The following is a 24,595-nucleotide window of genomic DNA, read 5'->3' as shown; positions in this document are numbered from 1 at the left end:
ACATTTTCATACATCCGTGAATAATCGAACCACTTTCTTGTGTTTTTTGTTTGTTTTGGATATTTATAACTTGGATTAAACTCATTTTTCATCATTATAGTTTCAGTTTGTCATCATCATTTTTTAGCGGTTCATAATGTCAGCAGAGGTCTGTTGGAACTAGGCCCAGGAGACAAGTTCCGCCCCCCCCCCCAAAAAAAAAAAAATACCGGAAAGCAGGGATGGAGCAGCAATTTTAAAAGTGAGGGTGTTCTAAATTAATTCACAAAAACTATGATGAAGCTGTTATTAAGTCAGTGATAGTCAATATGTGGATCTTCATGTCCTAATTTTAATTATTATTTCCTCAGAAAACCTTAAAAAGGGGAAACATTTTAGTTTTTAACCCCTATTAACCTTCATCTTTGGCCATTTTGCAACTTTCTTTGTCCCATTTTTGCCCCTTTTCCAAAAGAATTGACCCTTTTTTTGTATTTTAGCTTCCTTTTGCCAATAATTATCCCTTTTTCCTCATTTTTGTTCATTTTTGCAAGTTCTTTTTGACACTTGTATCCAATTTTTGTCAATTCTTCAACCATTTTTTGGCCACTTTTCATTCAAATAAGCTACATTTTGCCCAATAAATAACAATTGTTTTGTTGCACTTTTGTTCCACATTTTTGCTCTTTTTCCATTATTGTTTGACACATTTTGCCCATTTAAGCTACCTTTTGCCATAACATACCACCTGTTTTGTCAATTTCTTTGCCACTTTTGACTGCTTTTGGCCCATTTCAGTCACTTTTCACTCTTTTCTTGCCATGTATTTGCCACTTTTGGACCATTTATTGCCACTTGTTATTTTTTTTTCACTTTACTCATCACCGGTAACTCTGTTTACCTTCTCCGTACTTCGGCCTCGTCAAATGGCTGGCTGTGATTGGCTTGAACACCATTCAATCAACAACTGGACCAATACATTTTCAACAAAGAATCCCTCTGTAAAAAGTGAGGGGGGTGATTTCTTAGGAAAAGTGTAGGTGTCGCATCCCCCCACGGGTGAGACGCTTCTGCCAGAAAGATTTCTTGTTTGATTATCTACAAGCGCTCTTCGATCACTTCAGATCCTCGCACTGCTGCTCATACAATCCTAATCTTTGTATCACAACTCATCCCCGGGTAGAACCGCCGCAATCCCAGTCCAGCGTAGAGAGCTGGAGGGGATTAGATCTGAGGTGAAGGTCTCATAGGAACGCACCAATGCCAAGCTATGCTGTGTTACAGTAAAGCAGAGTGATCTGATTAAAAATGTGCCTTATCTGTAAATACTTAACATAAATGCAGCAGCAGCTAGAGCGAGAGCATGTGGAGGAGAGATAAGACGATTATTGTGCAGATGGAATTCCTCAACTATTTATCACATCTGCCCGACACGCCCATGGAACCATTTCTTATAGCAGTAAATGTAGAGGTCAGTTCACAAGCAATGAATTGTGCAAAACTTTTATAAATATTTAGCATTACCTCCATCTGTTCTTGCCTTAAGAAATATTGAAAAAATGGCAGCTTCAATGTCCAAAAGAAAGAAAAAAACAAACAAACTTTAAAATAAAGAAAACTTCACCAGGCATCATTTTTTAAGATAGCAGTTTGGATTTAACTGTAGAACTATCCATCCATCCATCCATCCATCCATCCATCCATCCATCCATCCATCCATCCATCCATCCATCCATTCATCCATCCATCCATCCATCCATCCATCCATCCATCCATCCATCCATCCATCCATCCATCCATCCATCCATCCATTCATTCATCCATCCATCCATCCATTCATCCATATTCTGACACTTATCCATAGTCAGGTCACTGGGGCAGCATCCTCAGCAGCGAAATCCAGACTCCCCTGTCTAGCATAAAAAGTTCAAGTCCCACTTGTGGCCCCCAAACGTTTGATGAGCTAATTAATGCTATCTTTTTAGCATCAGCTAGCACGTTTATTTATTTACTTTATATGAAAGAAGATCTTTCATTCCGGCAGCAGTCCGTTATTTTAATGAACATCTGTGAATTGTTGCTATGTCTGTTCTGTGTTGATGTGTGTTTTGGGAATAATCGTGTGTATCTTTGTTGTCCTTTTTTGTATCTTTTCCATATTTTTGTTGTCTTTATTTTTATTTTCTGTAATTCTGTGTAAGTCTGGGCTTCCCTGATAAGAATGCTGCCCCGTGCAACCTGACGACGGATCAGTGGGTGTAGATGGATGGAAGGATGCATGTAATTCTGTTTTATGAGTAATTATTTTGTGTTTTACTAGTCATTTTGTGTATTTTTGCTGTTTTGTGTATTATTATTTTTTGTTATTTATTTTGTGCATTTATTTTGGGAGCTGCACAAAATTAGGTGGCCCATATCTTTATTTAGGAAGTTATTTATTTTTATAAATATCATTCAGTGCTTATTTGCTGAGGAAATGTGGACGGTTAAGTATCTTTTTCATGGATGGAGTTGAACCCCAACTATTCCGATTCCAGTTTGTTGTCCTCGCGGATCCGGATCTCCTCAGATCGGGAAAACAGACTCGGTTCGGACTCGTTCAGTGTCATTAATCCACAACAGTCAGTTCAGATGCACACGGAATTTGTAAAGCATTTATGTGTAATCATTTATTAATTTACTATTATTGCAGTCCAAACAAATCCAACATCGCACACCCTTGAACCAAGCTGCGGCCATGTTGAAACTCTCAGGTCAGTCTGATCCTGATCCGCAGAGATATTTGAGGATCACACACACACACACACACACACACACACACACACACACACACACACACACACACACACACACACACACACACACACACACACACACACACACACACAGACAGACAGAGATTCCTTGCTTTTATAGATAGATCTCTGATTTTTTCTTCTGCTTTTGTGGCAATAGTAGTTAATTTAAATCAAACTTTTAAACTATATTTGTGTGTCTTCATGTGTGTTTGCTGGAATGCTAACGTTTTGTGGAAAAGCATGAAAATTATTTTAAAATACAATTAGAAATTAATGCCTTCTGTTTAAATCAATATAAATCTCATCGAATAACAAACGTAGTAATTTTTTACTTAAATTAAATCTCTAAAAGCAGGTCTTGGCTTCATTGCTATAAGCTAGTTTAGCCCATGAAGCGTATTTATCCCTTCCTGCAGGAGAGGTATCTCTCCACCTGCTATAAATCCCACTCCTCCCTCCTTTCCAAATGCACAGCATGACACACACACAACAGAGCAGGACTCTCTGGGTCTCAACAATGCCGACTGTTCCTCTAACACAGCGGAAACACTTGGGGATTACGACGTTAGTTTTTCAGAGTCAATCACCTAGAAAATAGAGCCTCTGAATGGGTGCTTGAACCAGTGTACGGTCATTTAGGAACAGGGGGCTGACCAAAGAACACAGCCATGTGGAAGCAATACAGGCATGCTGGGAGTTGAGAGCGTGAATTAAAACTTCCCAAATATAAAAAAACGGCTTTCTCACGTTTTTCTGAAACCTCTGACAATGGCTTTTGATTCGTCCCTTGACTATTTGCTTGTTGTAGTTAATGAACAGATTAATTAACAGTTGTATTTTCTCACTTTTAGTCTAAAACAAAGCCACTATCAAAAAAGGCTTCAACATTTGAAGTATGTGGAACTTAAACTGATGACAAGTGATTTAAAAGTTAGATTTGATCAGTTTTATTGTTGTTATTACATGCCCCGAATGTCACACGCACACACCCACTACTTTGAGGTATTTGCTGCGTTCTATTACACCTCACTGCAGCCCATTTCGCCCTGAATCTCTGGAATTTTATTATGTTATGAATATGGGATGTTTGAGTACAGAGATCAGCCACATGTTGGACTCACACCTTCACTTCCACAGTCAACATTGAGAATATGGACCAATCTGAGAATCAACACATAAAACAACAAAGGGTTTGTTTTTGTGTTTGTTTGATCATTTTGTGTGTTTATGTTGTCATTTTCTGTGGGTTCGGAGTGATTTTGTGTATTTTTGTTGTAAATTTGCACTTTCTCTCATTTTGTGTGTTTTTGTTGTTGATTTGTGTCATTTTCTGGCATTCTGTGTAGTCTTACTGTGTATTATGAGTTGATTTGTATATATTTGGGGGATTTTCTGTTTTTGGGGTCATTTTTTTAGTATCTTTTTGTCATTTTGCGTGTTTTTCAAGCCATTATTCAAGTTGTTTTCTGTTTTTTTTTTTTTTTTTAAATAATTTTGAAAATTCGACCCAGGGCCTCATGTGGCCCAGTTGGCTATGTCTGCTCTAAGCTTTGATTGCAAAATAGCAAGTTTTTATATCTAATCCTAACCTGCCAGTGGCAGGTGTATCATTTTGCAATAATACACAGTAAAATTTCGTCACACAACCGTAAACTCACATTGCGCTCTCAGCTTAAAATAGTCACTTCTTCCCAACCCCTTCCATTGTCCTACCCTGACTCCCTCTTCCCTGTTCCTTTCCCCCCTCACCAACACTTTTATATACTGTACTCCCTTTAATACAGTTTTTCATACCCTTCCTTATTTTGCAACTGATATAATTACAATAATAAAACATGCTTAGCTGCACTGTAGTGTTGGCCTTTGACAACATGTGCAGACAAGGTAAACAAAAGCCAAATGGGGATTTCTGCTTTGGTGATTGACATTATTCCACGTGTTCTAGCTGTTACTCAGTAGAGGTTGTTATTGTAGCGTCTGAATGTATCAGACCTGATTACTTTAGCTAAACTTATGAAAGCTATATCTCGCAGTGTAGCGCGTTGTCAACGTTAGCTAAAATTTGCCAAATGACTTGCCAACATTTGACTTTCCCACAGCTCGTAACAGATCCTGCTTCTAAGTGGGGAACTGAATATACAAAGGTATTTTGTCGTTCACTTTAAAATATCTCTAATCCCCGACTCATCAGATTAATTTTCAGAGAGATTTATTTCTCATCGAACTGTTTACTCAAAGGCTAGAGAACAGTGTTTTGTTCTTATGTCTTGTTAACCTTGCATACGATCACAGGACGGATCGTGTTGCACATTCTCAGGTAAATCTATCTGTGCATAAAGAACAAAAAGTTCACTGTTGGTAGCAACACCTCAGCTCCCTTTAAAAATGTCAAAATGACTAAAGTGACTGTATGGGGTGGCGCTGTCACTGTTTTATAGCCAACATATTTTGAACACTTAGCTGACTTTAGCTAATTTTTCTTTAATTTGAGACAAATTCATGTAAAAAAGCATGTTCTATGTCATTGTAAAAAATGTGTAAACATGAAAAATAAATCTAAATGTTAAATGTAAATGTCTAATCCCAATGTAAATGTAAAATCTAAATCTAAATGTTAGACCCAAATCTAAATGTAAATATTAGATCCAAATCTAAATGTAAATATTAGATCCAAATCTAAATGTAAATATTAGATCCAAATCTAAATGTTTAATCTAAACATTAAAGGCAAATCTAAATGTTAAATCTCAATGTAAATAATAAATCTGATTGTAAATGTAAGATCCAAATGTAAATGTTAAATCTAAATGAAAATGTTTGATCCAAATCTAAATGTAAAAGTTAGATCCAAATATAAATAGTAAATCTAAATGTAAATGTTCGATCTAAATGTTAAATCTAAATGTTAAAGGCAAATCTAAATGTAAATGTTAAATCTATTTGTAAATGTTGAATCTAAATCTAAATGTTAAATTGGTTGCTACCTGTTGATCAGGTGCGGGAGGAGCCACGTGATCGAAAGGCACTGACCTGCCAACTTTGCATGATTTCTAAACATTTAGCTACACACCTGGTGACCAATTTAACATTTAGATTGAACATTTAGATTTAACATTTACATTTACATTTAGATTGATTTTTTTTATGCATACACATTTTTACCAATGATATAGAACATGCTGTTTTACATGAACTTTTGTCTCGAATGAAAGAAAAATGAGCTAAATGTGAGGAAAGTGAGCTAAGTGTATTGGCTATGAAACAGATTTTACATTTATCACCCATATGACTGACCTATCCCGTCCCTGGTACTTGTCTGGTACCATACTGTGAATATTTGGTGTTTGGTGTGATAGAAGGCACAGCTTTATCTTTTAAAGTGTGTTTAACACTACAATCTACAATCAAAGAAACAAAGACATATAAACTGTAGCCCTTAAACAGTACTATGCCATTACCTGAAAATGTCCCTATGTTTTTCACCGTGGGTTCCGCTAAGAAAGACCCATGACTGAAATGTACTAATGTTCATCCCTGTTGAGTTTGGCTTTTGTTGATGCCATCATTCAGCGCCTCGGAAGCCTTTGCAGACACTATTTTAAAGGTTCGAACTAAGCTTTGATCTCATTTGCTGATTGAGGAGGAAGTGTCCTGCTGTTGTGGAGTGGGGTGTCTATTTGTTGTAAAGCCGGGGGGCGTTTAAGGACCCTGCATGCTGCAGGAAACTGGGCCAGCCTTAATGGGGCAAAGCTAGAGCATTGATATGTCAAAATAGCATTTGGAAATAGATGTTGCAGAACAAGCAATTCGCGGTAGGGGTAGCACAATTCTCCCATCGGGGTGCTGTTCAGGGGTGTAACCCCTGCCTACCTGAATGGATCAAAGGGTCGTCTTCAAGAAAATGGAGACCAATTTGTTTGATTCTGGAAGGAAATCCTTCTTTTGAGAAGAAGGGAAAAAGATAAAGTGTTAACTGATTAACTGATTGGCTTAACAGGCTAAAGGCTAATCACAATAACTAACTTTTAAGGTAAAATTCAAGAGACATATCTGCTTTATGCTATCAAAGGCAATAATTGTCGAGGACTTGATCTTTTAAATGAGAAGCACAAGTTTAAGATATTAAAAAATGTGACCATTCATGGCTCACTCATTGCCTTGGTGTTTTAATTTATGAAGACCTCATTTGGTAGATTTTCTAACAAAATGTGTCACTGATAAAGAAACCATAGCTGTGTTTCCATTACAGTTTTTTGTAAAACAAAAGCGATATTTTGAAAGTTTGGATGAAGCATAATTGCGCTTTGAAAGTGTTTCTGCATTGAAGGGCAGGAGCCTTGTAACTTCCATGAAATCTCATCCCGCGAGACATTCCTGCACAAAGATGGACGTTCAAAACGCCTTATTACGTTTCGCTAACCTTTGTTGTTTGCCGTCTAATGTGGCAGTGTCAGGGACCAAACAGCAAAGGCATGAACACAAGTGTAGAATTCAAAAACAGGATTGAATCTATTTACAAAACACACCAGTAAAGTAAATCCAAACAAACTGATGAACCGAGGTAAACACAAAAAACACAGGAACTTAACTTCTCCTAACTGACCTAACAAACGACACACATGGTGCAGTTTATATACCAGGTGGCTAGCAACTTGGCTAACAACTTTTTTGTGATAAGAGTATTTTTCTTTAAATTTAGGTTTTTCCGTTACCAGTTTTTATTGCTCTATTTAGATTTTGCCCATTTCTAAGAGTAATGGAAACATAGCTAATGTCACCTTTCAATCCCTCATCGTGGTTGATACTCATTCAAAGATGAAACAGAATATAGAAACCCAGACAAACATTGATCAAAGGATAGCTGAGTTTCCATTGCAGTTTTTCGCAAAATAAAAGCGATATTTCTAAAGTTATGACAAAGTTTATTTGCCCGTTAAATGTGTTTCCATTGAAGGTTGTTTTGGGGAGGAGCCTCGTAACTACCGTGAAATCTCATTCCGCGAGACTTTGCTCCAGGAAGATGGACGCTCAAACACTCCACATTCCTTTGTTGTTTCACGTCTAATGTGGCAGGAAGAATTTTTAAGTATAATTCTAAGAATTGTCTCGGTCTCCTCTTCTGTCCACACGTACTGCACCATGTTTTCTCGGAGAGAAGTGGTCATGTGATCATGTATGTCACGCCCTGCGATGTGTAATTGCGGAAAAAGTGTTTCCATAGCGCTTTTGCGATACATTTCAACACCGAAACATCTGAAAAACCTCCTCATGAAAGCGTAAAAACTTTTTTGCGACATTTGAGTCTTTTTTCGAAACTCAGGTGTTTCCATTAGCAGTCTTTATTACGCTATTTAGATTTTGCGCATTTCCAACGGTAATGGAAACAGCAGCTAATGTCACCTTTCAATCCCACATAGTGGTTGTTTTCTTGTCCACTCATTCCAAGATGAAACAGAAATTAGAAACGCTGATGAACATGTCCTACATAGACTGAGCCACCAGCAAAAAACGAGTTTTCTTCACAAATAACAGATTTTTCTCGTGCTACTTGATGTTAAACTAAAAAAAGTGATAAAGACAAGATGTTTTAACTCTTTTCGTTGAACAGAGAAGTTTTTCATCCAAACGAATTATTGAAGTATTATTTTACAAATGAAGAGGCTTGGCCTGGTTTGAACAAAGCAACAGGTGACGCTAACATGGACTTAAAAAGGTCCTATCAAAGACGTTCTTTGTTAGTGAGCACTTTCTTAACTTCAAATGGGATTGTGTACTTTCTCACACCTCCTAAAGCTTTGCACTGAGGAAGATCTTAAGCAAAACGTGGATGACAATGATAAGCTTTGTTTGCAAATCAGATAAATTCCCTTAAAGCTGTGAGCCTGGGCTTGCACTTCTACTGTAAAGCCCACATTGGTGCTGGGACACCAGTGGTACAATTAAACATGAACACTGATAAAAGATCCCGTTTATCTGTAGTTTTCAGAAGTAGAAGGACTACAGGCTTCAAAAAGTACCCCATAGATCCATGGAGTCCCCCATTTCGAAATTGTTTTTGAAAATGGAGCTTTGTTCACTCCTGTGGTCATCACTGTATTTTGTATTTTTCTATGTCTTATCAAGTGTTTAATCTGCATGCAGCCAGCATTTCTCACTCTACAGTTTTGAATAGACTGCAGCGTGTCTTGTTATCTGTTCCTTCGTCTCGGCTTCGGTCTTTGAACCATAAACAGCTGCCAGTGCCAGTGGATGCTAGTTACACCTTAACCCGGAAAGTCAGTTACCATTGCATTGATGTCACAAACTTTTTATTTGATTTGTATTAGGGATGTTTTTCACTTCCAATACAAAACCGATATTGTAGCCTTGGGTATTGGCTGATACAGCTATCGATTTGGTACAATACCGATAATGCAACTTTGGGTGTTGGTCGATATCGATACGATATCAGTACGAATCATACATACTGTTATTACTTATTTTGTAGTGTGGAATGTTAGAAAAGGCTTGATCAACTGATGTTACTCAAACAGAGAACAATAGTCAATAATTCAAGTTCACTTCAGTTATTTTTTACTGTCAGTATATGGTGGGAACAACTGAAAGCGGGGACAAAAACAACAAAAACTTATCAAAGCGCTTATATCGGAGATTTTAGATGCAGTCCGATAAAATCCGATATTAGTTTTCTGGCTGATATCGGACCAATATCCAATATCAATATCGGGACACCTGTAATTTGTATCTTTTTTTAAAATATAAAGTAAATCCATTACTTTTTGGACACTGTAAATCAGACATGTGACACGTGGGTCCTTGGGCTAATTATGTGCAACCCCCAAAAACTTATGAAATGACAGAAAAATACACAAAAGAACAACAAAAATGCACAAAACTTATAGTAAAATGTACAAAACAAACACAAAAATACTCATCATACACAAAACAACAACAGAGTTGTAAAGAATGACACCAAAAACAAACATAATAACAACAAAAATAACATATTATGTCCATCTTTGTGGCCCCCACTGTAATAAATACCTCTGGTGTAACATAAACCAAAAATAAACACATTTGTTTTAATTGTTTAATCCAAAGAACAATGGGTCATATTCTTTTAATTAACACACATTCCATTATCATCCTTTACTGGATGTGATTAGGGAACTTTCAACAATTGTAGCTTTTGTCTAATTCAGTAGGAGTTCACAGTGTTTTGGCCTCATTATAAACAAGGGGATTATTTCCACACTCAAAAAAAGGCTTTTGTTATTCAGCAGTCCAGTAAAGAAAGACAATAACTGCTCATTATCATGTCAAAGTGGCCTCTAGTAGTCAAAATAGTTGAAGAAAAAAAGCAATGTAAGAATTTTTTATTTATTTTTTTTTTACCTTTGACTGTTTTGTCTTATTTGCTATTAAAAGATCTCAGAGCTTATCTGTAAAAGTTCCAGTTTCCTTAAATGCGATGTGTTCAAATGCTGTGAGTCATTCAAGTCAGGGTTAATCAAAATGAACTATCTATTAGAATTAATACACAGAATTATCAAGCAATAGACCCTTGTGACTGACGTTACGGCACATTGACCCAGCGCCGTCTTGGAAGATGACGACCCTATACGGATGCACCTGCGTGGGTGTGTTTACTTGAATAATAGTGTTATTTTTTGACTTATTGAAAGCAGCCCATGTGCTAAACGATTGTCGAAGGTTGTCTCCGTTTGACCTCAATATGTCGGAGGCCACGGATTATGTTGACACGCTACCAGAAGCTGAGAGAAGTCGGTGCACGGAGAAACTGGGTCTGATCGGCGGGAATGACCCCTACAACGTTCCTGTTGACAAATGGAATGAAGATGTCTCTTATTACCCGGGAGTGACTTATCCTTTTATTCATAATGGACTCCATGTGGTTAAATCCAGGATAAGTAGGCAAATTTTTCTCGTCTGCAATATGAGTGTGCAATGCTGGTTTTTCAGAATCTGAGCTATTAAATTGATGATCTAAATTTGTGTGAAAAATAGATCTGCACACTTGGATCAATGCAAGTGAAACCATTTAATTTCCCAAGCTTTCGGTCAAAGGACCTTCATCAGGGTAACAAACAACATGGCTACAATGAACAGGCTTATATAATCCAGCTGTGTCAGAACACCCAAACACAGCGCAAAAGTTGACCATCGCTGTGGGCTCTCTGCTTCGCTATACAGTAGTCCCTCGTTTATCGTGGGGGTTACGTTCTAAAAATAACCCACATTAGGCGTAACCCGCCTAGTAGTCAGTAGTCAGCTTTATTTTTTTACAATTATTATACATGTTTTAAGGCTGTAAAACCCCTCACCACACACTTTATACACTTTTCTCAGACAACAATGAACATTTCTCTCCTGTTTAAACACTCTCAACGTTCAAACCTTTGTAGATTTTAAAACATAAACCTGTTTTCAATCATACAGCACTTCAGAGTCACACTGCTAGTGATCAGACATTGATGCCGAACACATTCAGAGTCGTCACGTCAACACGGACACTGGTCTGTTCACCCATTCAATCATGGAGTAGAAGCTGTGTGTGACCACCTGGAGCTGTATGACACGGCCTTTATAACCAGGACTGGACGAGGAGGGAGGAGGTGGTAGTAGCAGGTAAAAGTTCTCTCTGTAGCACTGAGCTAGGTTAGCATTAGCCGCTAATCACACCGGCTTTTTTTCACTGGTGGTTTATGTTTATTAGAGGAGAAAAATGAGTGCAGCTCCTCACTTCAGCAGGCTGTGAAACTCACCCAGTTGGATGTGTCGCTGGTGGGTGAACGCAGCATTAGCCAATCAGGACGCAGAACACAATGTGCGTTCATACGCTGTAACAACGATGCGCCGAAAGGTGAACCGCGTTATAGCGAGGGACTACTGAGTCTATGGTTTCAAAACGTTTCCTGCGTTGGCTCGTTCTTCCATCATGGTGGAGATCCGTACATCACGTGACCTGTGAGCTCACCTGGCATGGGTTTATTGGTCGTTAAAGAATAATATTACCAGTGTTATATTCATATTAGATGTGTTTGAATCGCTACTTTGAACTACTTCCTGTTGGTGTCATGTTACCTTTAATCCAATCCAAGACTCACATGTAGATACGTTTGTTGATTCTAGTTCTTATCTGAGACAATGTTTAACAATTTCAAAGCTGTTACTAGAAGACTGGAATATTTTCCCATAACACCGTGTGTGAGATGTGTAGCACTGATGTCTCTTCCTGAGCTCTTCGTTCATCTGATAGCACTACCTTCTCCTTCATGCTTCACCTGCGTTCGTCCTTGTCATTTTGTCTCCTGCACCATTAGCATGGTTAGTGCAATGTGGGAATGTCAAAGATTGTTTTTACTTGCAGTAGGTATTGCAACTTTGACACAGTTACAGTTTGGGGAAAGGAATGGCAATGAAGATGTAAAGTTTATACAGTATCTTTTGGTCTGTCATTTTTACGAGAATGCATCATTTCTTTTGTATAAAACTTTTTGGGTCTTTTTGGGCCTGTTTATACCACTTAGTGTGGATGAAACTATGGGTCCTTATTTAAAGAAAAACAAGGGAAGACGGCACTTGTTTCATAAGTAACTACCGTATGTTCTGGACTTGAAGTTGCACCAGCATATTGGTCGTTTTTGAAGAATTTTATGTTTTACTTTTTTTTTTTTTTACTTCATTTGGTCAAAAATCCATAATAACCTTTGTGCATATTGTAAACCAAAGAGTTCTGAGAGGACACTGGACCTCTGCTTCTTTCTTTAAGCTTTAGTAAATGTGGAGCGTCAGCATCCTTTTTAGCCAATCAGAGATCTTTCTACAAATAGAGTGCTCCATGGGCCATTTTGGGCGTTACTATTGGCTGTTTGACTGAAGTCAATGCACGTTCACGTCCTATCTGTATTAAAAGTGCAATGGCAGATGTTTAGGCATGCAGGAAAAGTCCCCATCATGGCGTTTAGGCACAACGGTTACACGGAAACACAAGCCATAAAATTGAAGACCAACATGGTCAAGCAACAGCCTAAAGGCCTAATCATATTTGGGAGAAACGGACTCCACAAACGTCCACGTGGACTCAAAATGGATGTCCGTGACCGCGCACAGTCCGCCCCACACAGTTGTTTCAGAGAGGGAGTGATAACATAATGATACGTGCATTCATGTCTCTAAAACATCAGAAAACTCTCTAATAACACAAGGTGAAGTACCTTTGTCACTAGTGGCTATTGAGAAAAAAGTTGCTAAGAGCTCCACAGTTGTGCATGTTCACGAGGATGCTGGTGAATTTAAAACAGGGAGGGGAGAGGGAGCGTGGTTGATTCCATACAATTGTTACGATTTTACATACTGCAGCTTTAAGACCGCATGAGCCGACTTACTTCCTATTGGATCCCTTACTGGGTTGTCCCACCTTCCACGCAACAAAAGTACCAGTAGTTTTTTGTATACCTTAAAAAGAATAAGTTCTGATTGATTTCGTCTCATATGAACATTTTAGTTTTGTTTTTAATTGTTAACAAAAATATTAATATAATTTGATAAAGATTTTGTTTATATGCATTTTTTTTAAATTAGACATCTGATCATCTAAAACAGTGGTTCCCAACCTTTTTTGGGACGTGACCCCATTTTCCCATTTTGATTTCACAAGTTTCTGGGGAATTCTTTCTAGAATTAGTTTTTGATCATGTTTGTTATATTGGGTCACGAGCAGCTACATTTGTGCACAAAGCAACGAGATGCACCATCTAAAATATTCTTATGCAGAATTTTTAAATAAAAAAATATTTATGTATTGATTTGAGAAAGTGGAAGTTTAGAATACAATTATATAAGATAATGTGTGGTTTTTAATTTGAAAAAGAGTAATAATTTAAACATTTTTTAATTTACTAGACATTTTAGGCGACGCCATTAGATTTCCAGGTAACCCCACATGGGGTCACGACCTCACGGTTGAAAAACACTGATCCAAAATTACTTTTGGGTCCTGACCCACAAGTTGGAATCTTCTGCTCTAATCCATCAATCACTTGAGATAAAACATTTACTACATCTTAGCAAGACATTATTAAAGAAATGTCTTTCCAGATGAATGCCTTTTTTTTTTTTTTACTTCCCATATTAATGCCACCAACACAATTGGAAATCTGATTCATTAAATCCCTCACTCAGTTGTCCTCATCATCTGCCAGTGAGGAATGCAATGTTGAGCTGCAAATCTCTCTTTGTAAGTGTATCAGTGGACAGGGAAACAAACAGCGTAAGCACAAAACAAGGAACTCTCAGGGTTCATCCCAACCTGTTCAGACAGTGAAGGTTGCATTCAATGGCACTTGACCGGAACCTTTCAAAGTACTAATGTTCCTGAAGCACACACACACACACACACACATGCACACACACAGATCGCGGTCACGGTGACTGTATATAAAACTAAACCTGCATTTCCTGATAGATGTTGATGTTGACGCAGATGTATCGTGCATGATTAAAAATGCAGACGTGGGTCCTGCACACACAACCCACCCACCAACACACACACACACACACACACACACGCACACACACGCACACACACACACACACACACTCTTCTGGAGTCCATTGTTCAGTGGTACTGAGGCATTGCCAGGCTAAGTGAGGGGCCCTGATGGATACCTACCTGGGTCGGACCACCAGTAAAGGTGTGAGAAGATGCTAAAAATGTGGAGGTATTTTCACTGGAGGAGGTGAAGGTGGCATTTGAATGATCATATTAAAAGATAAGAGAGAAATTTGAAGAGGAAACATTTTTTTTTTTTTGTTAATGATGGGAAGGTTGCCAAAACTTGCAATCGCATTTAACGTCAGCACATTAGCAGTTACAGTCAACATTTAGAAATTTAAAAAGGTTATACAGGTGGTAGTAATGTATTTGTACACATTTAGTTAACAACTGTGATATGCCAAACAACTCAACATTTACTTAATTAAGAGATTTTTAAATAACGTTATCTTCAAATAGCAAACTATACACACACTAGCCAAACTGAGTTAAAAAAAAAAAAAAAACAATGAATAAAAATATGTTTAAGTTTATAACTGAGATAATACAGAATATTTCAGCAGGGTGGTAGAAAATAAGGAATAATCCCTCTATTATAACAGTCAATGCTAATTTTACTGAAGTTATGACAAAAAATACTATAAATAAGGATGTCTAAATGATATATGATCATGAAATCTAACTTTTATTATTAGCTTTAAAAACTGAACTTCTGTTTTCAGAGGTGGGAAGAGAAAAGTCAAAATAAGAGCAAAAGGTTTTCAGTAGGTTTTTGTTACTTTTTGTCTGTGACCCACTGAAAATGAGTCCGCGACCCAATTTTTGATCCCGACCCAGACGTTGAAAACCTCTGCTATAATAGAAGTATACACTATAGTAGATAAGGTAAGCAGCCATCTTTTGTAAGATTGAAAATCTCTCGTTAATTTTGTTGACATTTTACAATCCAAAGCCACTGTTATTCGCTCTTTTCTTCACTCGGCTACGTTTTCCTCTGCTTCAAAAATATTACTGTAATGACATCATATTCACTGTAAATTACAACATCTTACCCTTTTGTAAACTCTAATTGGACAAATATAGATTGAGATATGGTCATTTAAAGTGCACACCTCCTTTTTATTTTTTTCTCAGAGAAGGAGCAAATGTAAAATAAAACTGTGACTCAGACCTGGCATCTATTACAAATATTGGACAAAGTGTGTCCTATATTGATTCATTACAGGACGAATACTTTTAGAGCCAAACATTGGCTAATTCTATATCTTAAAGGATAATTGGTGACCCCAAGCGCATAAGTTTGATTGCCGGGTATTAGCATTTTAAACATCAATCAGGATTGAATCCTAACCGTACACATTGTCTTTTCAAACAAACAAAACCATAACCTATTCTCTATTTGCTAGAGTTTGCCATAAAGCTATTTTTCAGGCACATCATAGCACTTTTGAAGAACAGATTTGTCCTTGTTTTAAGGGGCTAGCAAGTGCTAGCAACGGCTGGGCTAGCCTGAAGAGAAAGTGGTAAAAACGTCAATTTTAACATTTGTTGTTTTTATTTTTAAAAGAGAACCAACTACCTAGTTCATTGGTAAATGAATATAAAACTGTGTCATGTTTATAGTTAGTTTTATTTTAAAAACCTGTAAAAGTCCTTAAACAGATTTATTTATTTATTTATTTTTTTTTTTTTTTTTCCTTAAACAGATTTAAATAATACTGCAGTTAAAACCTTATAAAACTGACCATGTGCTTGCAGTTGTATAGCATATATGTAAAATAATGTAATGTAGACTTAATATGGTGCTTTTAAAATAAAATAACATTGATATCAAATAGGCCACAAAGTCTCCTATGGTGGTTTTCATCCATCAGCAGTGAATGGGAGGCCACTGTGTGAAGTGACAGATGAGAAAACAAACACCCAAAGGTCACGACCTTTGGACAGCTGAGAGAAAGGAGAATGTGTTGTAACGTGAGTGGCGTACTTTCAGAAACAATGGGGAAGTCTTGAAACTAAAGAAGCTGAAATGCTTTCATGTGACCATTTTGTTAACTTGTGTGGTTCAGAGCAGGCAAAGAATACAATTTTGGTCCTACGAGCATTTATTGACATCTTTAAGGCTGAATATACTGCTATACTGGCTCAAATGTGATAGAATTGCATGAAATTCTATGGCAACACATCAGAAAACAATGTTCTTTGACAACAATTTTTTTTCTTTTCACTGCCGCTCCGTCTTAGCTCTCCTCCCCTCCATCTGCCTGACAGTCGGAGACATAATCAGGTTTTGTGAGATTCAGGAGTAGATTAACAGACACCTTGGCTCAGATAAGGAAGCTGCACAGATAAAGCTTGTCCTCAGAGGTACATGGCTGTGATGAAACACCATATCTGACAAGAGTGGATCTGTTAAGAACACAATTAAGACACTGTCTAGCCATATCTACGTTGCCTTCTCTTATCCATACTGATCTCTTTGCTCCAGATGAAAAATTCTAAATGACACTGGATCATCCATGTGAACATGACCACGGACTACTGATTTACCACAATATTTGTCCTTTTAAAATGGACAGACTATCCCACTGCAAGTTAATGATTGTTCTGTGGTCATCGGGGACTGTGTTGTGCATTTTCTGGGGAGGTTCTTTTAAATGGCCACCAGGTGGATGGCCTCACTAATTATAAATAGGGGCTTGGTCTTAGCTCTGGGTGCCCGCCATGGACGGCTAGAGATAGTCTTTGGAAGGGCTTTGGCCATCCCTGGCAACCCTCTGGCCATGCCACTGTCTGTGTACAGGCTATATAAAATTGAAATGAACTAATTACTTTGCCTTTGTTTACGGTTTTAACATGATGAAAATGGATTAAATCTGTTAAGAACTAAGGCGTCATTTTTTAAATTAGTGTTTTGCTAACTTATATCTTCTGTCACCAAAACTTCCAGCAGTGTGGAAAAAAGGATTTTATAGCTCACCTGTGCTACTAAGTAGTGGCGTGGGGGCGGCACTCCCACCTCTGGTTGCCCTTCTATTCCCTCCAATTTTAATTACACCTCAACACACCACCCCCGGAGGGTGGGACCACCATTTCCACATTCCGGAGCTATTGCACCACATACACATATATACACGTAGGTTGGATGGGGAGCACCGCTCTAGCATGCCTGCGGGTGCGGCGCTGAGTGGCCCCTGCTTGGGCGGCGCCCTGCCAGGCCGGGCTCTGCGGTGTGGCGGTCTGGCTGGGCCCTTTGTGGGGGGGGTCTGACTATGGCTCATCATGTGGGTGGCATCGAGGCAATCTAGCGCGCCCTGGGGGGCTTGGTCGGTGCACCTGGGGGCCGGCGGGGCGACTTGCAGCATCCCCTTGGTGCCCTAGGCAGCTATGGGCGTGGTCGTTGTCCCTGGAGGGGGTTGCTCCCGGAGCTGCTTCTGTTCTGGGTCCTTCTGGCCTGGGGTCAGCCAGCTGCCCGTTTGGCGCGGCTCTGGCCGTCTGCTTGGCGTGGGCCTTGGCTCCTCTGCTGGGGTCTCGGGCGGGGGGCTCTCTGGGCCCTCCCCTTGGGGGGTTGGGTGCGGGGGTCTGGGTGGGTGGGTGGCGGATGCTGGCGGAGAGCCTTGGGGTTGGGGGTAGGAGTCGGTGACGGGATGCGCTGGGAGCTCGACTCCTTGGGGCATTCTTGGATGTGTATGTGGGGGGTGGTGGCTGCCTCTCCGCCTGGGATCTCGGGGGCATCTGGGGGGCTGCTCGGTCGTGGGGAGGTGGCCTGGGGCTCCTTGGCCCCATTCTTTCTGCTGGCCTGGCTGCATCTGCAGGCCTGGGGCGGTTCCTGGGTTTGCAGGAGCGGTTTTTACACAAACACTGGTCTACGATGCACTGGCATGCCTTGGGATGTGGGATAAAACTCGTACTGGGCTTAACCTTAGACACCTTGATCCCAATTACCTGCTTTAGGTACTACCACTCACTCCTTCCCTCTGTCCACAGCCACCACCATTATATCTAAGCTTCACACTTGTCACCATACTGGCTTGAATACACAACATAATAAGCACAATGTGTTCTAATACAACTTCACATCTCTCACTTTAAAATAATCAATTCTTGAGTTTAGTAATAGTGTCTCATGCAGCAATCTCAATAAGAATAGGAATAGTTTATTCTCCAAAAAAACATTATTAGAATAAAACTCAATACTAAAAGGAATAATTTATTTTCCTAAAATAAATTATTATAATATACTTTGCAATAAATAACATTTAACCAAATGTATCTTTACAATAATAAGCTGTTGTATTCATATAAATTAGCAATCTGATTATGACAATCACGGATGTAAACTCAGTCCGCTACACCGTACTGAGATTGTACGAACAATCTCTGTACGGTGATAAACTCAGTCTCAGAACGTGACACTGGCTTTTCAGTCCGTTGTCATGTATTGCGATTGTACCCGTGCTGGAATTGCCATACGCAATGTGCAAATTAATGAAAGACACTGGGGATAGGGCCAAGGATGCTGTAATGTATTGGGTAAACTATAATGCACCAAAAACTTTAAATCAGGTGTAGAAAGATGGTAAACTTGACCAGATGCAGGTGGTTTGTAAAGAATGCAGTGCTGCTAAACCTTACACAAACTGAGGGGCGCTCACTCGTATCGATGCAATGCCGCTGCTACCCCTTTTTTTTGTTTGTTAAATTTGATAGTACTGAATTGCAGCTTCTTATTTTCTATTTACATTTTTGGTATAATGTCTTTGCATCATGTTGAATTGCATCGTATCTCACAAAATCACATTGTATCGCACTGTGTAGCCATCATATCGAATCAGGAAAAGGGGTGAATCATATTACATCTTATCGCTAGGGGTTTCAATGTATCCCTAATGTATCGTATCGTTGGTAGTGTATCGAGATGTGTATCAATTCGTCAGTGATGGAGATTCACATGCTTAGTGTGCATACTAAATTAGGTGCATGCGCGCACAGGCTCGGTGCAAAACAACCGCAGAACTGCGTTGTACTAGCATCGGCACGTGATTGAAACACTTTTGTTTTCGTATAAAAACAACACAACATGCCATTGTCAGGGCAAATTTTATTGCCATAGTACCATCGTGTTGCATTGTTAATTGCACAAATAGGAGTACCAACAATCCAAGGCTTAAATTTTACAACATATCGGCTGGTGGGCACTCTTTTCAGAAGAATAGACGAGACTTATGTTTGCGTTTTCTGATGTCGTTTTGTGTATTTTTCTATCATTTTTGTTGTTGTTGTTTAGTGTATATTTGTTTTTTCATTGTGGTTTTGTTCATCTTGGTTGTTGTTTTGTACATTCTGTATTTATTTGTAGTTTTGTGTATTATGAATAATTTTGTGTATTTTTGCAGTTTTTTTTTGTTCATTTTGTGTGTTTTTGGGGCCATAAGAAATTCGACCGAGGACCGCATGTGGCCCCCGGCCCGGGTCACCATTCACTTATGCCAGTCTTACACCTATAACAAATGATGAACAGATAAAACAGTGGTGAATTTACTTTCCTTATCATTCCGATTGTCATCTTTAAGTGAATACAAGATTTCACAAGTAGCCTATAACAAGTTTTCTGGTTGGTACAACACATTATGCAAGGGCAAACGTGTTTGAGCCATAATGTAACCCTTGGTGACATCACTCTTGGTTTTCCTGTAACGGTAAGTCAATCTGGAGTGTGTAACTGGATCCTGCTTAAATGGAGAGAAGTGAATGAAACATGTGACAAGGGGTGATTACTTATTTGTTGACAGATGGGTCTTTTGTCAAGGTAATTTGTTCAAACAGAATAACCAGGTAGATAATTGCCTGATACTTTTGTGGCCATTGTTGGGCTTACAACAGTCTTAATTGTGGAGATGTGTTGCTCAATGGGGCAACTCAAAGGAGAAGGGATAAGGGAAGGGAGGGGTGCGTCTTATTTAAAACTGCAGTTTGTTGAGGGGGCGCCGATTGAAAAGTTGAGCATGCTAAAATAAAGAGCAACTTTTTGCAACATTTAGCAACAAACCACGTTTTAAAAAAACATGATAATTTTTTCCCAGATTTACAGCACTATTTGTGAAATTTGTTATATTTACTTTTCTCTTAAAAATATAACGTTAATGTTAAAGCTAAATGTTAAAGGTTCGCGGGTCTTCTGGTGAATTAGCTTATTAACATTTACCATCTATATTTTGCATTTAACATGTAAGATTGCCATTAACATTTATATTTATCATTTAATATTTAGATTTAACATTTAGGTTTTACATTTAAGATTTACATTTAACATTTAGATTTGCCTGTCATTGCCCGATCTCGTTAGATCTCGGAAACTATGCAGCTCTGGGCCTGATTAGTAGTTGGATGGGAGACCACTGAGAATTCCAGGAGCCACAGTGGTATCCGTCATTGTGTCCTAGGGTAAGACACTTCACCCACATTACCTAGTATGAATGTAGTGTGTGAGTTAGTGTTGGTGGTGGTCAGAGGGGCCGATGGCGCACTATGGCAGCCTCGCTTCTGTCAGTCTGCCCCAGGGCAGCTGTGGCTACAATAGTAGCTTACCACCACTAAGTGTGGAATAAAAGAATAATGCCTTAATTCTGTAAAGCGCTTTGAGTGTCTATGATAAAGCGCTATATAAAATCCAAGGCATTATTAAGATTTAACATTTAGATTTAACATTTAGATTTAGATTCAACAATGACATGTTTTTACGAGAAATTTCACCAATATTGCTGTGAATCTGGTTAAAAGTAAAGTAAAAAAATAAATGAAAATCACATACGTTTTTTGTTGCCAAATGTTGCGAAAAGTAGATGTTTATTTTGGCATACGCAACTTTACAATCGTCGCCCCATAGTATATGTGCATCAGATTATGGGACACAACGCATCCAGGAAGCAAATAAAGAAGATGAGGGTATTAAAAGGTTTGAGCGGAAAGGGGTGTGACGAGGGTGTTGGGTTTCATGTCAAGTCACCTGTGATGAGGCTCTTAAGGCGCGCAGGGCCCGGGTTCCTGCACAGTGCATGGACACTAAAGCAAGTCCACTATCCATTGTGCAGCTGTGATGGAGAGCCGGATCAGACCCCTTGGCATGAGTGGCCCCACGTCCACTTCCATTGGTAGTTTGCAGATGCCCACTTCCCTCCTGCGCCCTCCTCCGTCTCTCTTCCTCCGGGCTTGCAACCCCACTCTGGAAAGAGGGTACCCCCGGACCCCGAAGTGCGCGAGATGCAGGAACCACGGCGTGGTCTCTGCGCTCAAGGGCCACAAGCGCTTCTGCCGCTGGAGAGACTGCGTGTGCGCAAAGTGCACGCTGATCGCGGAAAGGCAGCGCGTGATGGCCGCGCAGGTTGCGCTGAGGAGGCAGCAGGCACAAGAGGAGAGCGAGGCACGGGAGCTCCGGCTGCTTTACACCGGGCCCGGGATCCAAGCGGAGGCGGGGGGCCCTCAAGGGTCCCCGCTGGGCGCTACCGACAACATCCCATCGGCAAACCGGTTGGACGTTTTTGGAGCTGCAAACCGCTGTGAGGGTGAGTAGGACTGTGGAAAAGAAGCAGTTTCTAATCAACTTAATACTATTCACATTAATAATGTAGTTTTGATAATGTCAGTAGTAGTGAATATGTATTTGCAGACAGTACAGTGGCCCGAATACAGGCTATAGCATTAAGAAAATTTATTTAGATTATATATATTAGACATAGGCAACTGGTGGCCCGGGGACCACATGCGGACCTCGCTCTAATTTAGTGTGGCCCGGTCCCCAAGTGAACACAAATCCACAAAAACACGCAAAACGAGACAAAATATGAGCAAATATACACAAACTTTTCTGAAAAAACACTAAATGACAACACGTTGACACATTATATCAGGAAAAACACACAAAATGAAAGACAAATACATAAAACAACCACAAAATTAGTCAAAAAATGACGGAGAAATTTGCCAAATCAAACAAAACGACCTCCAACATACACAAAAATTACTTCACATACATACATATTTACAAATCGTTGTGTTGAGGTTTTGTTTATTGAGACAAGTTTTTTCAGGATTTATTCATTTTTTTTAAATTTCTTGACATGCTGTCAACTGCCAGTCTTCGTCAGAGGAGTTCAAAACGACCTCAAACATACACAATTTTTTTTTCTCCAAAAACACAAAATGACAACAGTTACACAGTGCAACAACAACTCACAAAATGGACGAACAGTACACAAAACAACCACAAAATAAGAAAAAAAATTACAAAATGACCCAGTCCTCATTGTGTGTATAGAATATAAAATAAGTAATGTCATTCATCCTTTTCTCCCAAATGTTTTTCAACCATTACTATTTTATTTTATGGGCCTTATAACTAATTATTTTCTGTGTGTAAAATGGACATTTACACTGTTAGTTTATATAATTGAATGACACAAAGTTGTTATTTTTTTTTATATAAATTTAATATGTGTAACATTGACATTTTATTTTTTTCAACCAATGTGCTCCTATTTCTGCTAAAGTTTTGTTCTCTGTGTGAGTGAGAGGAAAGAAAAAAATAATAAACGGAGATCGCTCCAAAATTGGGCCAGCATCGAGAGAGTAAAAATTATGAAAAGAAAAACATGAAACATTTTGTAAATTGCCAACTAATTCAGTTTCTCCAAATACAAAAATTCAGTTTCAATCCACAATATTTGCAGAGCTCAGTTTTCCAGTTTTTATATCACGACGGCAATCTTTTTTTTTTTTTTTTATTATCTCAAATTGTTGATGGAACGCTCAATTCATTTTCCTCAAAATTTCACCAGATTCTTGGGTAATTTTGCTGTTGTTTCCTGTTATTTGGCATCATGTTGTGTATTAATGTTGTCATTTTGTTCATTTTTGTCGTAGTTTTGTGTGTTTTTGTAGTATTTTCTGTTTTTCTTGTCTTTTACTGTATTTTCCTGCAATGTTGTAATGCTTTGTATTTTTTTTCTTTAATGTATTATTGCTTTTGTTTTGTGTATTTTTGTCCTTTTGTGCATTTACTTTGGGGGCTGCATAAATCGAGGCCGCCTGTTGCCTGTGTTTGGCCTAAAGTCTGTTTCATTGATCAGTTTGTCTCTTTTTTTCAGGTGAAAAGTTAAACAAATACACCTTTTACAACGGATTCATAGGCCGACCTTTGTTTGCGCCCCATCCAACACGGCTTCCATCTCCAAGAGACTCCAAAGAGTCCAGTCCAAAGGACACCACCAGCACCGGGGACAGCGACAGTCCATCCCCGGGGCCACAGCAATGCTCTGAGAGCCCTAGGGGATCTGTCTCCTCCTCTGATCCAGAGTCTGGCAGCGAGTCGGAGAAACTGAAGGACTTCCCCAGCCTGGACCGAGACCCCACTGAAATAATGGCCCAGATCTTCCCCCATCAGAAGCGGGACACCCTGGAGTCCATGGTGAGAACATGTAGGGGGGACATCGTAAAGTCCATCGAGCTGGTTCTGAGCTCCAAAGAGAAGAAATCCGACCCCGACAGAGCGTCTATGCCGGACCCTCCCGGTGTGATCAGGCCTCCTGTGGTGCTGCCAGGGGCCTTTGGGAGCAAGTCGGCCTTTTCCCCGCTCTACATCCCCCAGGGGCCCGGGACCGACGGCCTGTACGGGCTCGGCCCTCGCTTCCTTAGCCCCTTACGACTCACGCCCCATTCTTCTGCTAACAATGGCATGGCGGGCTTTATGTCTCCATATATGACATCTGGACTCATGCCAGTGTTCCCACTACGTCCACCGTTCGACTCCTTTCCAGGGATGATCGGAGACTTCAGTTACTTCCAGAGCAAAGAGTATCTGAGCAGCACGTCTCTGTACGCACGGATCAATGAGGACAAATGAACCAATGCTCACATTGTTGACACCTACATTTCAAATTTACACATAAAACATTTCAAGTAAATTAAATTCCCAATATGTACCAATTTGGAGGTTCATATTCAAGGTAACATTGGGTTTATTTGTATAAATATATATATTTTTGTAAATAAAGTTCTATATGTATACCAATGTGTCCAGATCACTTCATGACTTCCCTTATATTATAATAATGCTATTAACAGCTACAAAAATCAGACATGGCTGAGATGTTTATTAAATTTTATAGTGCAGATATATCTTGAACATATAACCATTAAAACTAAGATGATATAATTTATATTTTTTGTCAGGCAAATCCAAACA

General features: G+C 39.2%; 1 protein-coding gene across 1 annotated transcript; it reads left to right on the top strand.

The window, feature by feature from the left end:
- The first annotated feature begins 21,421 nt into the window (after nucleotides 1-21,421).
- LOC114480489 (doublesex- and mab-3-related transcription factor A1-like) lies at nucleotides 21,422-24,274 on the top strand. Its single transcript, XM_028474672.1, has 2 exons — nucleotides 21,422-21,917; nucleotides 23,499-24,274. The coding sequence occupies exons 1-2, from the start codon at nucleotides 21,452-21,454 to the stop codon at nucleotides 24,251-24,253; spliced, it is 1,221 nt and encodes a 406-aa protein (XP_028330473.1). The 5' UTR covers nucleotides 21,422-21,451; the 3' UTR covers nucleotides 24,254-24,274.
- The last annotated feature ends 321 nt before the right edge of the window (nucleotides 24,275-24,595 follow it).

This window comes from Gouania willdenowi, chromosome 18, assembly GCF_900634775.1.
Source record: "Gouania willdenowi chromosome 18, fGouWil2.1, whole genome shotgun sequence".
Taxonomy (NCBI): domain Eukaryota; kingdom Metazoa; phylum Chordata; class Actinopteri; order Blenniiformes; family Gobiesocidae; genus Gouania; species Gouania willdenowi.
Note: the sequence above shows the minus strand (reverse complement) of the source record. Positions and strands in the feature narration are given on the sequence as shown.